The following is a 13,662-nucleotide window of genomic DNA, read 5'->3' on the forward strand; positions in this document are numbered from 1 at the left end:
GATTTAAGTACTGCTGGAAGACTGATAGGACATTTTTTTTATTTCTAAAAATGGATTTTTCAGGATTCTTTATTGACTATTAAATAATTCCCATGCAGAATGGGTTTTGTTGTGATCAAATGAGTAACATGTTCATGAAGCAATCCACTCATCATTTATCACTCTTCCAGTAGGACAGATTTAGTATCTATAGATCAATGATACGTATAGGTTTCGCCTTATGAAATGCAGTGACTCATGTACTGACTTGGTATTTACAAAGAAATATTGGACTGGTGACAGCTTTTAAGGAGCTGTTTGAATAAGACTGAGTCAAAAAATTTACATTATAATAAAACACCTAAGATTGGTATTGATAAATATTAATATAATGATAGTAAATATTATGTTTTGCATAGAAAAGTCCATTCATAAAAGGCATAATTTCTTCCTCACCTCCTCCTTGAGAAGTGAGTAGACAGATGAGGCAATTGAGTGTCTGATTTGTCACTTGCTCAATGCCACAGAACTAGAAAGCAGGAAATTTGGGACCATAGCTCAGGAATTTTGCTTTATCTCAGGGTCTGTCTATGACATCTTCCTGCATGAGCCCTTGAGAATAGTAAATTCTATGAGCTGTTAGAAATAAAAGAGGTAAGTACAGCCCAAGATGCAACTTTTGTTGTTTTCTAGGACTGCTTTTTCGATATAGAATATAATGAAAAACAAGGTGCCATTATTACTGTGTTTTCTTCATCAGTTTTGGGGGCTCTGCAGATTGGATTGGGCAGAACTTTTCAGTTTAATAGAAATTGTCTCTTTTTATGGGGAGCAAACCTAAGAGTTTCTCTGATGAAATGGAGAGCAGCTGCTCACTTCTGGGAACTAACCACAGCCCACAATCATGTTTGATCAGAATTCAGAAAAGAAGTGACTTATTTTGAGCAAAGGTGTCATGAGCTCACAAGACAGAGACAAGGCTACAAGCAGAAAGTGGGCAAGACACGAGTGTTTGAAACCTAGTGGCCCCAGCTTTAAAATCCAAAGACAGATATATGTCAGTATCAGGAAATGAAGAGAGAGCTATTCATTGTAAGCTGAAAACCAAGAGAATGAGCAATAGAACATTCATAAGGCAAGTAGAGGAAATGATAAAAATAAGCACCAAAGAACAGCAGGAATCTAAATCTAGGTTTTTCTTTACTTCCGGTGATGTGCTGATGTTATTGAAACTTTGCATCAGTATTTTTTTTTAACTTTAGATCTCTTGGGTTGAGCCATAAAGATTTATGGCATTGGGTCTTCCAAAAGGGGTGCCAATGCGTAGGAGTATGCCAAGTCAGAACGCCAAGAAATTTGGGACTGGTGGGCTAGGATGTAAGTGAGCTACCAGATAAGTCAAGTAATGTAAATATGAGCACTTAATGTTTCTAAACCTCTTGCTTTTAATATGTAAAACAAATAATTGAAACAAAGAAACAAAGAGAGCTCTGGCCAGACGTGGTGGTTCAAGCCTGTAATCCCAGTACTTTGGGAGGCTGAGGTGAGAGGATTACCTGAGTCCAGGGGTTTGAGACCAGCCTGGACAACTTGGCAAGACCTTGTCTCTACAATACTTTTTTTTTTTTTTTTTTTTGAGAAAGCAGGATTTATTGAGAGGACAGAGAAGCTCCCACAGTGGGAGGGGACCTGAAGGGGTTGCCCTACAATACATTTTTTAAAAAAAGAATTAGTCAGGCGTGGTGGTGCATGCCTGTAGTTCCAGCTACCTGAAAGGCTGAGGCAGAAGGATCACCTGAGAAGGTCAAGGCTGTGGTGGCCATGAACATGCCACTGCACTCTAGCCTGGGTGACAGAGTGAGGCTCCAACTCAAAAAAAAAAAAATGTTTGAACACAAAGAGAGTGTCAACAAAATGTCTCATAAATAGTGAGGGTAAATAAACTGTAACTATTATTTTTTTCCATATGTGCTTTCCTAAGCTCTTCTGTATTGCTAGAAGCATGTGGTTTGTATAAGGAAAAACTCTGACAAAATGCCATAAGGAATAACAGAATCCCAAAGTCTGGCAAGAAGAAGCTAAGCAGTTAAATAATTTTTCCAGCATTGCTTAACTGTTTAAACCGTACTAAAACCAGGCCTGTTTCATTCCAAAGCTCCCGCTTTTTCTCTCTGTTTGTACTTCTATAAAAGAGATGATCTGTAAGTGATAGAAAGGTGATAATTGTATCCATAATTTTCTTTGCCTTCAAGTTTCAGATTTAATCTGCATCACCTCTATTCCAGTAGTGCCACAACATAACCCAAATACCCCAGCCTTCTCTCCCTTCTTGCTAGGGTCAGAGGAGTTGGTTAGGGATGGTGTAGAATCCTGTCCACATTCACCATGAAATCCTGGACTCAGGACTACTTCTCAGTTTCCCCATCCATAGCTCCAACTTGCAGCAAGCCACAGGTTGGACCTGACTTAAACAGCCTCTAGTGAGGAGAGTTTGCATCTCAGCAGCCCAACTTTCCAGAGTGAAATTACTATATCAAAGCCCAATTGGGACTTGGGGTAATGACAGAGGGAGAAGAGACGTTGGACTTGCTGAAAAGAGGGTCTTTGTGGATTTTTCTTCCCCAAATTGGGGAAACGATATGTGAGAGGAGAAAATATTCAAGTAAATATGGTAAGGTGGTGAGCGTCTGTAATATGAGCCGGTGTCTCAAAGGAAAGTTCTTAACATTTGTGGCCCCTGGGCAAGAATTAACCCATCTCACCCAGGCTTGGCTTGAATTCCAGACCCAGGGCTTTTAAAACTCTGCTTCCTCTTTCCCTGCGGGCGTGTTGCAGTGGTAGGATAACCACAAACCCTGCTTGTGTTCGTGTGACTGTGGCAGGACAGTTCTAGCGAATGCAGAGGTAAAGACCAAGTGAACATTCAAACATTTGAAGGAATCCAGCCAGTATCAGGAAGAGTCCTGGACATGGCCCAGATCGACTTACATCCCCAAGGAGTATAAATTAAAGCCCAGGGTTTCATGTCTAATTAAAGTCACTGAAGTCCCCGAGCAACATACACATAGTCATACATTGAAGCCGGGAACTCAGAACAGTCAAGACTTGCATGAGCTGCAAATGTGGCCAGTGGAAATGAACTCTCAATTCAGCGCCACAGCACGTGACTTCCTATTTCTGCAAGGTACTTCCAAGGGACTTCCTCTGTAAAACCAGCTTGAGTCCCAGGAGATTTCCTTCAGCACTGTAGCTAAGTTTACTTTCAACCCCGGACAGAAGTTTTCCCTGAGTAATGGTGTTCAGTTTCTCTTCTTTCTTTCTCCTCTGCCATGGCCAGCCTGCAAGGATCTTGTGGCTCCTGTCCGTGATCGGAAACTGAATACACTGGTGCAGATTTCAGTAATCCACCCTGCGGAGCAGAGTCTGACAAGATACTCCAGCACTGAAATTGTGGAGGTGAGCATGCTGTGTACCTGCAATCTCTCTCTCTCTCTCTCCATCCCCCCTACCCCCCAACTTTCTTCCCTCCCTCCTTCCTCTAGCCCCCACTCCCTACTCTCTGGATTTTAACAAACAGCTGAAATAAGTTAGTGCATGGTCTGAAGTGATGCTGTGTTACCATCATTAAGGAATGCATACCTGAGATTCTTAAGCATGATAATTAACCAGAATGTACAGATGAGGAAAGGACTTGCCTTTTTCATAAAAGTGTTTATTTTTCTTCCATAGATAGAAAAGTTTCTACTTTAATTCCCCAAACAGAGTATGGAACGGTGAAGACAAACAACATATAGATTTTAAATTTAAAAAATAAATATTTATTTTGAGGAAACAAAGTTGTAAAGTCCCCTGAAGACGTTTTAAACATGTTAAGAGATTTTGCTCTTTTTATTTTTTCCCCTGTATTCTTTAGTTTGTCAGTGGAAACTTTACATTCTCTGCTATTGGTGTCTTTCAAAATACGATGTTTTTAAAGGAAGGATAGGTGATTAATTTGAGAAACTATGTTTCTAGGCAAAAGGTGTAAATGTTACTCATCAGACAAGAGGTTTCCTATTTACATTTATTGTTACTAATATAACATTCAAAATGTGTCAGGAGGAAACTTGTTATTGTGTTGGATCTGATTCAAAAGAGGAAGTGTTTCCCTTTTGATTATTTTGTTCTGATCACACATTTCACGACCTCACTGAATGAGATGTACTTATTTCAACATCTGGGGCTGGAGAAAGTGTCCTGTAAACTCCTTAAGATTTGCTTGTTTTTCTTAGACATGGGAGATGTGTATATTTTGAATGAGGAGTTTCTCTGGGACAACATAACTAGTCTGCCCCAGACCTGGCTGGTTCAGCGCTGACTGCCAGCTTTGATGCAGTGGTGGAATAAATGATTCAGACTGAAGTGGAGTCATTTCTATAATGAGAATGACCCAGACACTACATGTAACCCTGAATCTGCTTTTTGGGAATGTTAGATTCCAGTGCGAGTGTAAGACATAGTTGATACTGTAGTTGAATTAACAAAAATAATCCTCTTCATATGCAAACATCTTGACTAAAATTGTAAAGTTCTTCATATTATATCAAAAAGTTAAGTAGTATGCTAAGTTAATTATTTTAAAATATCACCCTAATTAACTAATTAACATATATTTATTCATTTATATCTTTATTTTTGAGTTTTCCTTCTTTTTTTATTATAGTAAAGTACACATAATGTTTACCATCTTCACTATAAGAAATGCTTTATTTTGGCAAACTTCAAAATTTTATATTTGAGCATGTTTTGTTATTTTTGGCTGTTTTATTCACTGCCTGTTCCCAAGTGTCTGATGCAGTGCCAAGCAAAAATATTTGTTGAATGAAGGAATAAATGAAGGAATGAATGAATAACTTGGGCTTTCAGAAATGTCCGCAGACAATTGGTTTAAATAACTCTAGCAAATATCTCTATGATATTTGGCAAAATAAAAGTGTGTGTGTGTGTGTGTGTGTGTGTGTGTGTATGTGTGTAATTTATGTAATTTAATGCTACATGTCAGTTCTCTAAAAATGAATTCTGAGGCATTGAAATAGCCTGTGCACTGCATCCTGAACTAGTAATTTTATAGCCCCAAATCCATCATATTTAGAGTTTTTTTCATTAGTTTTCAAGTCAGTCTGGGGCAAAAAAATCCACAGCTCAACATCTAAAAACAAATGGACACTATCCGAGCATGGTTTGCAATTGAATCATCATATAAAGGAAGTCAACCGACAGCATAAGATTACCAAATATCTCCTTATGAGAAAATAGCTTCATTTTAATTTCATCAGTCAGTATCTTAGATTATTTGCATAAGCTGTGGGTTACAGCTATTAAATGTAGTTTAAATGAACTGACAACAAATCCGAAAGATGGAGTCTGCGTATAATGAATATCAACTGTTTCACAAGGCATCCCTGGCAACACTGCAGGTCCATTTACTACCAATAGCTGTATCAGAACTTTGGGACGCTGGGCCACATTGTTGCCCATGAGCAGCATTTGACTTTCAGATCTCTCTTCTAACAGAACTGTTTCCTAGAAAAACAGACTCTAGCACACATTCTGCATTCTCATGTGTCGCTTGCATGCTGCCGACTGCAGTTGCTGCCTGATTGAACCCAAGTTGTCTGCTTGTGCTGTTCCAGGGAACAAGAGACCCACTGTTTCTGACTGGTGTCACATTCCCATCTGAGTATCCCATCTATGAGGAGACCAAAATAAAACTAACAGTCTATGATGTCAAGGATAAGTCTCATGACACTGTAAGTACTTACACTCATTTCTTTCTTTGGGAAAAGGAGTTATGCTTTTCCAAACTATTAGAATTTTTATGTAACTGGCATTTTTCAAAGAGGATATTTGTGCTGTGGTTATGCTTGTCTTATGTTCATAGTTTACCGGGTTTTCTCCAAATTCATTTGGCTTAGTGCCAAATTGGCAAGGGGTAAGGAGCAAAAGCTTTCAGAACAGATTTTTCCCTTTTTCAGGAAAGCTTGACTTGATCTCTTAGTTTACATTTTTGTTGTTGTTGTTTTGAGCTGAATTGGAGTAACATTGTGGACAGAAATCAAATGGAGGAGATTAAATACCATTTAAAACTTTCTTGACATTGCAATTATTCTAAAACAAGGGATTAACAAAGGCCTCTACTCTTAAAATTTATTTATTTATTTTTTGGATACTGCATAGAGAGAAACTTCCAATCTTTTCCCAGATGTTCCTGTCACCAAAGCAAACAGAAAGTAATTGGAAACAGTAGGCAAAATCTTTAATTGATCTCTTTACATGAAGGTCATGCAAGGTGTCAATGGTCTTTTGTCTGCATACATCTTCCTACCTGGTTTGAATATTTCTCCAATTGAATCATTCCTCCTGGTTAGACAGTTAAGTACTCAGGCACTATCTCTAGAGGCCGCTCTTAAAATTCTTGGACAGGAGAGATTGGTCTTGGGGAAGTATTGAGAAGAGCATGGCAGCCTCTTTTAAAGATTTCTTTCATTAGCATGAGTTTTTGTGTATTTTCAAGGTAGGGGAGCTATGGGTGTCTTGATGGTCAATGGTGAAGCATGAGACTTTCAACTGTTTAACGGCCGGTGGGCCAGTAGGTACCAGGAGAGTTCTGGTCAAAGCTAAGGGTAGCTGCTGGACCTGGAAGATCCCACAAGGCCTTGGATAGGGAAACTATAGCTTTCAACTCTGCCCTTGGCTAGGCATTTCCATTTTGCTCATGACTCTCTCCTTTACATACTTTATCACAAATTATATATCATCGAAGGAACTTATGATATTCGGTCTGTTGGTGGGGATATTTAATAGAGAAAACATAGTCTGCATTTAAGGGATTTCTTCTCAGCCCCAGAAAAGGTTATTTCTTTAAAACTGTAGAACAAATGCCAGTTAAATGCACAGCATATGTAGGGAATAGAAACAGTGTTGGTGGTCTGGTACAGTTTTTTAGAAGGCAGGTTCTAGAGACAGATTAGTCTGGTTCTGGTTCTGTTCCATTTACTAGTTCTGTGACTCTGGGAGAGTTAATTCTTGGTTACTCTGTTTCCTCTTTTATAATTTTACCTCCTGATTGTCAGGATTAAATAAGCTAATGTATGTAAAATACTACTAACTGCTACATAGTAATTAATAAATATAAGTTGCTGCTAATATTGCTGTTACTGTACTGGTTGCCCCCTCATAGTTTCTTATAGATAGAAAATAAGGGAATATTAGTCAAAACATTTTTATATCTTTACTAACTTTGTTTGTTCTCCAGTGGTCCTATACTTGTTTCTTATTTCTTTAAAAAAAAGAAAAAGAGGTAAAAATTTGGGTCAAAACGCAACTGAAAAATATTTTCTTGGGAATTTTGTCTTTTCCTTTCCATTGTCTTTGGTTTTTGAGGTAACATGTGAAAAATGAGTAGATGGCAACTGGGGCATTTAGACTAGATTTGGTAGATTATGCATAAAGCCCCACACCATTTTGTTGTGGTTGTTGTTATTTTGTTTGTGTTGTTTATTTTTGTTTTGGTTTTTAGCCTTCTGCCAGAGAAGAGAGAGAAATGGAGGAAAAGGGCAAAGAAGGATAAAGCTGGGGAGAAGGGAGATATGGTTTGAATGAATAGTGGAGGGCATGCAACTTGCAGAGAAGTAATGAGCAGAGGAAGGGTCAGGATAAAAGGGAAAGCAAAGCAGAAACTGTGAGATTTTATCTTCTGCAAAGCACATGATTAAATTCAATCTCCCAACAGTACCAAGACAGAGATCGGACAAAGTATGGAAGGGACAGAGTTACAGGAACATTGTGTTTCAGAGTTGAAAATGTTGCCCCTAGCCAAGCTCTGTGGCTCAGCCTGTAATCCCATGCTTTGAGAGGCTGAGGTGAGTGGATTGCCTGAGCCTGAGGGTTCGAGACCCGCTGGGCAACTTGGTGAGACCTCACCTCTACAGTAAATCAAAAAATTAGCCAGGTGTGGTAGCACACGCCTGTAGTTCCAGCTACTTGGAAGGCTGAGGCAGAAGGATCGCTGGAGCCCAGCAGGTCGAGGCTGCGGTGGCCAGAAGCGGCCACTGCACTCCAGTCTTGGTGACAGAGTGAGACTCCAACTCAAAAAAAAAAGAAAATGTTGCCCCTAAACTCTTGCACCTGTGAGGTGTTTAGAAATATCAGAGTTAGAAATATTAAATACCAAAAATGTTCCAATCCCTCCTTCAATCTCCTTCATTTAAAATGTGCATGTACGTTAATGCTCTTGAGATAAACAATTAACTTATTAATTATGCTTTTTGTTGATGTCAGTTCTAGAAACTAATTATTTGGAGTCTTTTAAAGACTTTCTTCCTTGATCAGAGGTGTTATTGCATAAAAGTATTGGATGAACTGGACCCCCTGCTATGAAATAAGACTTGCGAAATTTGAGCATACTTAAGAAAGGCAACCAACTTTCATTTACCAAATACTGTTAATTAAGGCATAACCTCTTTCTTAAAATAAAATAGGTAACAATTGGCTCTGGTGATGGAAGTGTAAATAGAAATACAGTTCATTAATGTGCAAATAGCAAATAGTCCCATGGACATACTGTCTTTATCCTATTCCCTTTTCTCACTCTTTTTTTTTTTAAGGTGGGTAATGTGTTGTAAAGTATACCTTGTCATTAAAAGCACTTAACAACCTACATATTTTAAGATCATAATACTTTTAAGGCATTGTTTCCTCAGAATGGGCTGCTCTAACATCTAGCTGTTTGGTGGCGACTTTAAAGCCGGAAATTTAAGCCCCTAACTAGAATATGAAAGCCCAAGTTCTTACAGTGAAGTTGATGTCTTCTGAATGTATATTGATTGTCTGCACCATTTTAAAACTCCTGGAAACTGAAACATAGACAAAAGTGCTTTCAGGACATTATTTACAATGCTTAGCCCTAGGATGTACAGCTGGACTTCTGAGTCTTTCATATGTTACAACAGAAACTTCAGAGCAAAAAGAAAGCAAAGAACACATCCTCAGATTTTTCACTTTCTCATTCCTCCCATGCAACTTGGCGCTTTGGGAGGTACTGGACAAAGGTCTTTCAACACCCCCCTGAGGCTAGCCATCAAATTCGCAAACACGATTAAGTCACAAAATTCTTTTAGCCTGTGGTAGAAATTTGAATTTCTGCTCTCTCTTGCTCAAGTGCACATTGACCCCTTTCTTTTGCTCTGGGGATAATAAATGTTGGCTATATCCTCCACTTGTTAAATGTTTAGTGTTTCAGACAGAATCTGGTGTCCAGTAGACACTGAACATTTCTCAAGGGAGGACATATGTCTCAAGACATTTTTTACTACCAGTTACTAGCAACCCCTATTTGAAACTTACGGAAAAAGTGATCTTATCAGGATTAGATGTAAATATTGCATAATGTGTGTTATATGCCCAAGACATAGTGTATGCTTTTCTTGGAAGATAAAGTATTTTGTATTTAGTATACTTTGATGTCACTGGATTTGTAACTTGGGATCTTTGGAAATTCAAATCTCACTATATTGTTTGAGACACAGATTCTGCTAGCTGGCCTTCCTTTTTATCTGTAAAAAAGGTGCAGTGGGTAAGGAAAAAGAATCGAGATTATTGATTGCTAAATATATGCCAAGCACTATGTTTAATATGCTATGCATGGTTTCTTCTTTAGTCTCCACAAAACTCTTTTGAGGAGAGTACTATTGTGCCTATTTTAAAAGTGAAAAAAATTGGTATTCTGAAACTGTAAGGAGGCCAAGTCAGAGATCTTTTATTTTTTCCAAGCTACATTGTACATGCACTGTCCATAAAATTTCTCTTGTTTTCACTCCTCACAGTATGGCATTTTTACTTCAATTGATATATATATATATTTTTTTTTTTTTTTTTTGAGTTGGAGTCACTCTGTCGCCCAGACTGGAGTGCAGTGGCCGGTCCCAGCCACCGCAGCCTCAACCTGCTGGGCTCTGGTGATCCTTCCGCCTCAGCCTTCCAAGTAGCCGGAATTACACAATTGATACTTTTTAAAAAAACATTCTTCATTTGAAGCTTAAAAGTTGATAAATTTAGAAAAAAGTCAGTATTCAAATATAGGAGAAAAACCTAAATTCAGAATGTTTAAACATTTACATTAAGAATATAAACTAATTGCAGATGTCCAAACAAATTTTATAATAAAGTGACCAACTGTTACTTGTGGAAAAAATTAGCTGTTGTTACTTGTGAAATTCCTAGGTTTATGTCTCAAACTTTGCTTTTGTCCCATAAGCCTTGTTTTCTGTTTTTCTTTTATGTGTACTACAAAGTTGCCTCAACCTGTTCCTTCACGCAGGCTTTGCCTTTTGGAATGCTGTTGTCTACTTTGTGGCATAGTTTGCAAGCGGACTTCACAGATTTAATATGAAAGGAGTTCAGGTTTCTGAAATGTGGTTACCTTTTATAATTAAGTGTGTCTCCCTTCTATTTGTTAATAAGTGGTATGTATTCACAGAATGTGTTTATATTTTATTAATGTATAATTTACATGGAATACATTGGTTCAGCTCAGTGCATTTGACTATTGCATATGCCCATGTAACTTTCTCTCAAGGCAAGGTACAGACCATTTTTATTATTTCAGAAAGTTCTCCTGTGCCTTTTTCCAGGTAATTGCCACTCCACACAACCTGAGTTAACTACTTTCCTATAGATTTGTTTTGCTTGTTGTTGAAATCCATGTGAATGAAATCTTTTTTTTTTTTTTTTTTGAGTTAGAGTCTCACTCTGTTGCCCAGGCTAGAGTGCAGTGGCACACTCACGGCCACCCCAGCGTCAACCTGCTGGGCTCAGGCTATTCTTCTATCTCAGTCATCCAAGTAGCTGGAACTACAGACGTGTGCTACCATACCTGGCTAATTTTTCATTTTATAAATTGTAGAGTCAAAGTATCACCAAATTGCCCGGGCTGGTCTCAAATCTGTGGGCTCAGGCAATAAAATCTTATATCTAATGTCTTTTTGTTCAATGCTTTCTTTTTTTTTTTTTTTTAGATTAATTCATTTGCTGCATGAATCAATAGTCCATTTCTTTTTACTGCATTCTGTTGTGCCACAATTTGTTTATTTACTTTCTTATTGGTGGATATTTTGATGTTTCACTTGCTTCCAGTTTTTGACAATGATAAATAAAGCTTCTATGAATATTTGTGTACAAATATTTAAATGAATATGTACTTTTATTCTTTTGGGTAAATACTGAGGAGTACAGTTTTTAAGGCATAGGGAAGATTCATGTTTAACTTTCCCAGAAACTGTCAAACTATTTTCCAAAGTTATTACATGACTTTATACTCCTACTCATAGTAATATATGAGAGTTTCAGTTGCTCCTCCAAGACACGATGTTGTCAATCTTTTCCACTGAACTATTCTAGTAGATATGAAGTAGTATTTCATTGTGGTTTTAATTTGCATTTTCCTGATGACTAACTCTGTTGAGGACTTTTTTTGTGCTTATTGGCTTTTCATCCATCTCTGTTTTTTTTTAAATGAAGTGTCCAAGTCTTTTGGATGTTTCAAAACAAAAAGGTTTTCTTTTTATAGTTGATTTCTAAGTGTTCTTCATATATTGTGTATATCAGTGTTTTGAATATATGGGTTACAATTTTTTTCCAGTCTCTGGCTTCCCTAATAATTTTTTAAATAATGTACTTTGGAGATCAGAAATTTTAAATTTTGATTAAGTTTGGTTTATCAATTTTTTTCATTCATGGTTAATGTTGGGTTTTTTTTTTATTGAGTAGTAGTTAGGGCACTTAACATGAGATCTACCCTCTTAAAATCTTAAGTGTGCAGTACAGTATTTTAAACTATAGGATGTCATACAGTAGATCTCTAGAACTTTGTAATTTTCCATAATTAGGATTTTATGTTCATTAATTAGCAACTTCTTATTTTTCCCTCTCCCCAGCCCCTGACAATCACAATGCTACTGTCTGATTTTATGAGATTTTAAGGCTGAATAATATTCTATTGCATGTAGAGACACATTTTCTTCATCTGTTCATTTGTTGATGGACATCTAGGTTGTTTCTACATCTTGGCTATCATGAATAGTGCTACAGTGAACACTGAAGTGTGTGTATCTCTTAGAAATACTTGCTCTTTATTATTTCAATTATTCAGTTATCTCCCAGAAGTGAGATTGCTGGATCCCATGGTAGTTCTGTTTTTGATTTTTTTGAGGAAGGGTCTAGGAAAAATCTCTCAGCTCTCTGAATTTCATTTTATTTTGGTTTATTTACATCTTCAGCTTTCTGATGGGCTTAACAAAAGTTATAATTCTGTTGTGTCTGACTTCTCAGTGTGACCATGGGAGTGACAATCTCTTACATTCTCTTAACCAGAAGCAAAAGTACTACACGTTTAAGTTCTTCCTTTTGGCATGTCTCTCTCCATCTGCATTTCCATCTCTGTCTAGTTCCTCTTCTCCAGAATTTTCATCTCAAGTGCATTACACTCTGTGCCCCTCTTTACGCTGTTTCTCCTTTTCTCTCATATTTGCATTATCTCTGTTCTGTTATCTGCACTCACATAGTACTTGGTCTATATCATCCGTTCAGAGATTTTGCTTTTTGTTTGTTTGATTCTTTTTTTTTAATTTTTAATTTTAAAGATGTGGGACACAATTCAGGGTTAGGTATACAAATGTGCATTATGCAGGTACCCTTGTTGATGAGGTGTGCTCCACCTCCCCTGGCAGATTCCCACTATTGCCAATCCCACATCCTTCTCCCTGCCCTGGAAGTTTCCTACTTCTGCCAATCCTTTTCTTATTATACAATAATTGTTCAAGGCCCACTTATGCGTGAGAACATGCGATACTTGGTTCTTTATTTCTGTGATAGATCACTCAGTATTATAGACTTTAAGTCCATCCAAGTTGCTGTGAAGTTCACAATTTTGTCCTTCTTTGTGGCTGCATAATACTCCATTGTGAATATGTACCACTTTTTTTTAAATTCAGTTCTCTTTTGATGGGTGTCACAGTTAGTTCCATGTTTTTGCTATTGTGAACAATGCTGCAATAGACATGCGTATGCAGGTACCAACTGTATATCTAACAAAGGCCTAACATCTAGAATCTACAAGGAACTCAAACATGCCAAAAAGAAAAAAACAAACAGCCCTATTACAAAGTGGGCAAAAGATATGAATAGACATTTCTCAAAAGAACACATACCAGCACCAATATGTGAAAAAATGCGCAGCCACACGAGTCATCAAAAAAAAATGCAAATTGAAACCACACTGAGGCCCGGCTCGGTGGCTCAGCCTGTAATCCCGCGCCTTTGGGAGGCCGAGGTGAATGGATTGTCTGAGCCCAAGAGTTCAAGACCCGCCTGGGCAACTTGGCAAGATCTCGTCTCTACAATAAATCAAAAATTAGCCAGGCATGATAGTGCACACCTGTAGTTCCAGCTACTTGGAAGGCTGAGGTAGAAGGATCACCCGAGCCCAGCAGGTCAAGGCTGCGGTGGTCAAGAGCAGCCACTGCACTCCAGTCTGGGCCACAGAGTGAGACTCCAACTAAAAAAAAAAACAAAAAACCACACTGAGATACTTCCTAACTCCAGTCAGGATAGCCATCATCAGTAACTCAAAAAACAACAGATGCTACG

The 13,662-nt window shown here is 37.8% G+C and overlaps 1 protein-coding gene across 1 annotated transcript in view; it reads left to right on the forward strand.

Annotated features, from left to right (window-relative positions):
• INPP4B (inositol polyphosphate-4-phosphatase type II B) overlaps nt 1-13,662 on the forward strand; it is a 433,157-nt gene that overhangs the window by 57,197 nt on the left and 362,298 nt on the right. The window contains exons 4-5 of the mRNA XM_008060793.1: nt 3,317-3,435; nt 5,652-5,768. Coding sequence (XP_008058984.1) covers nt 3,317-3,435; nt 5,652-5,768 — 236 coding nt within the window. The remainder of the gene's footprint in view (nt 1-3,316; nt 3,436-5,651; nt 5,769-13,662) is intronic.

This window comes from Carlito syrichta, unplaced genomic scaffold (genome assembly GCF_000164805.1).
Source record: "Carlito syrichta isolate Samal-C Ts95f unplaced genomic scaffold, Tarsius_syrichta-2.0.1 Scaffold304734, whole genome shotgun sequence".
Classification (NCBI taxonomy): Eukaryota; Metazoa; Chordata; class Mammalia; order Primates; family Tarsiidae; genus Carlito; species Carlito syrichta.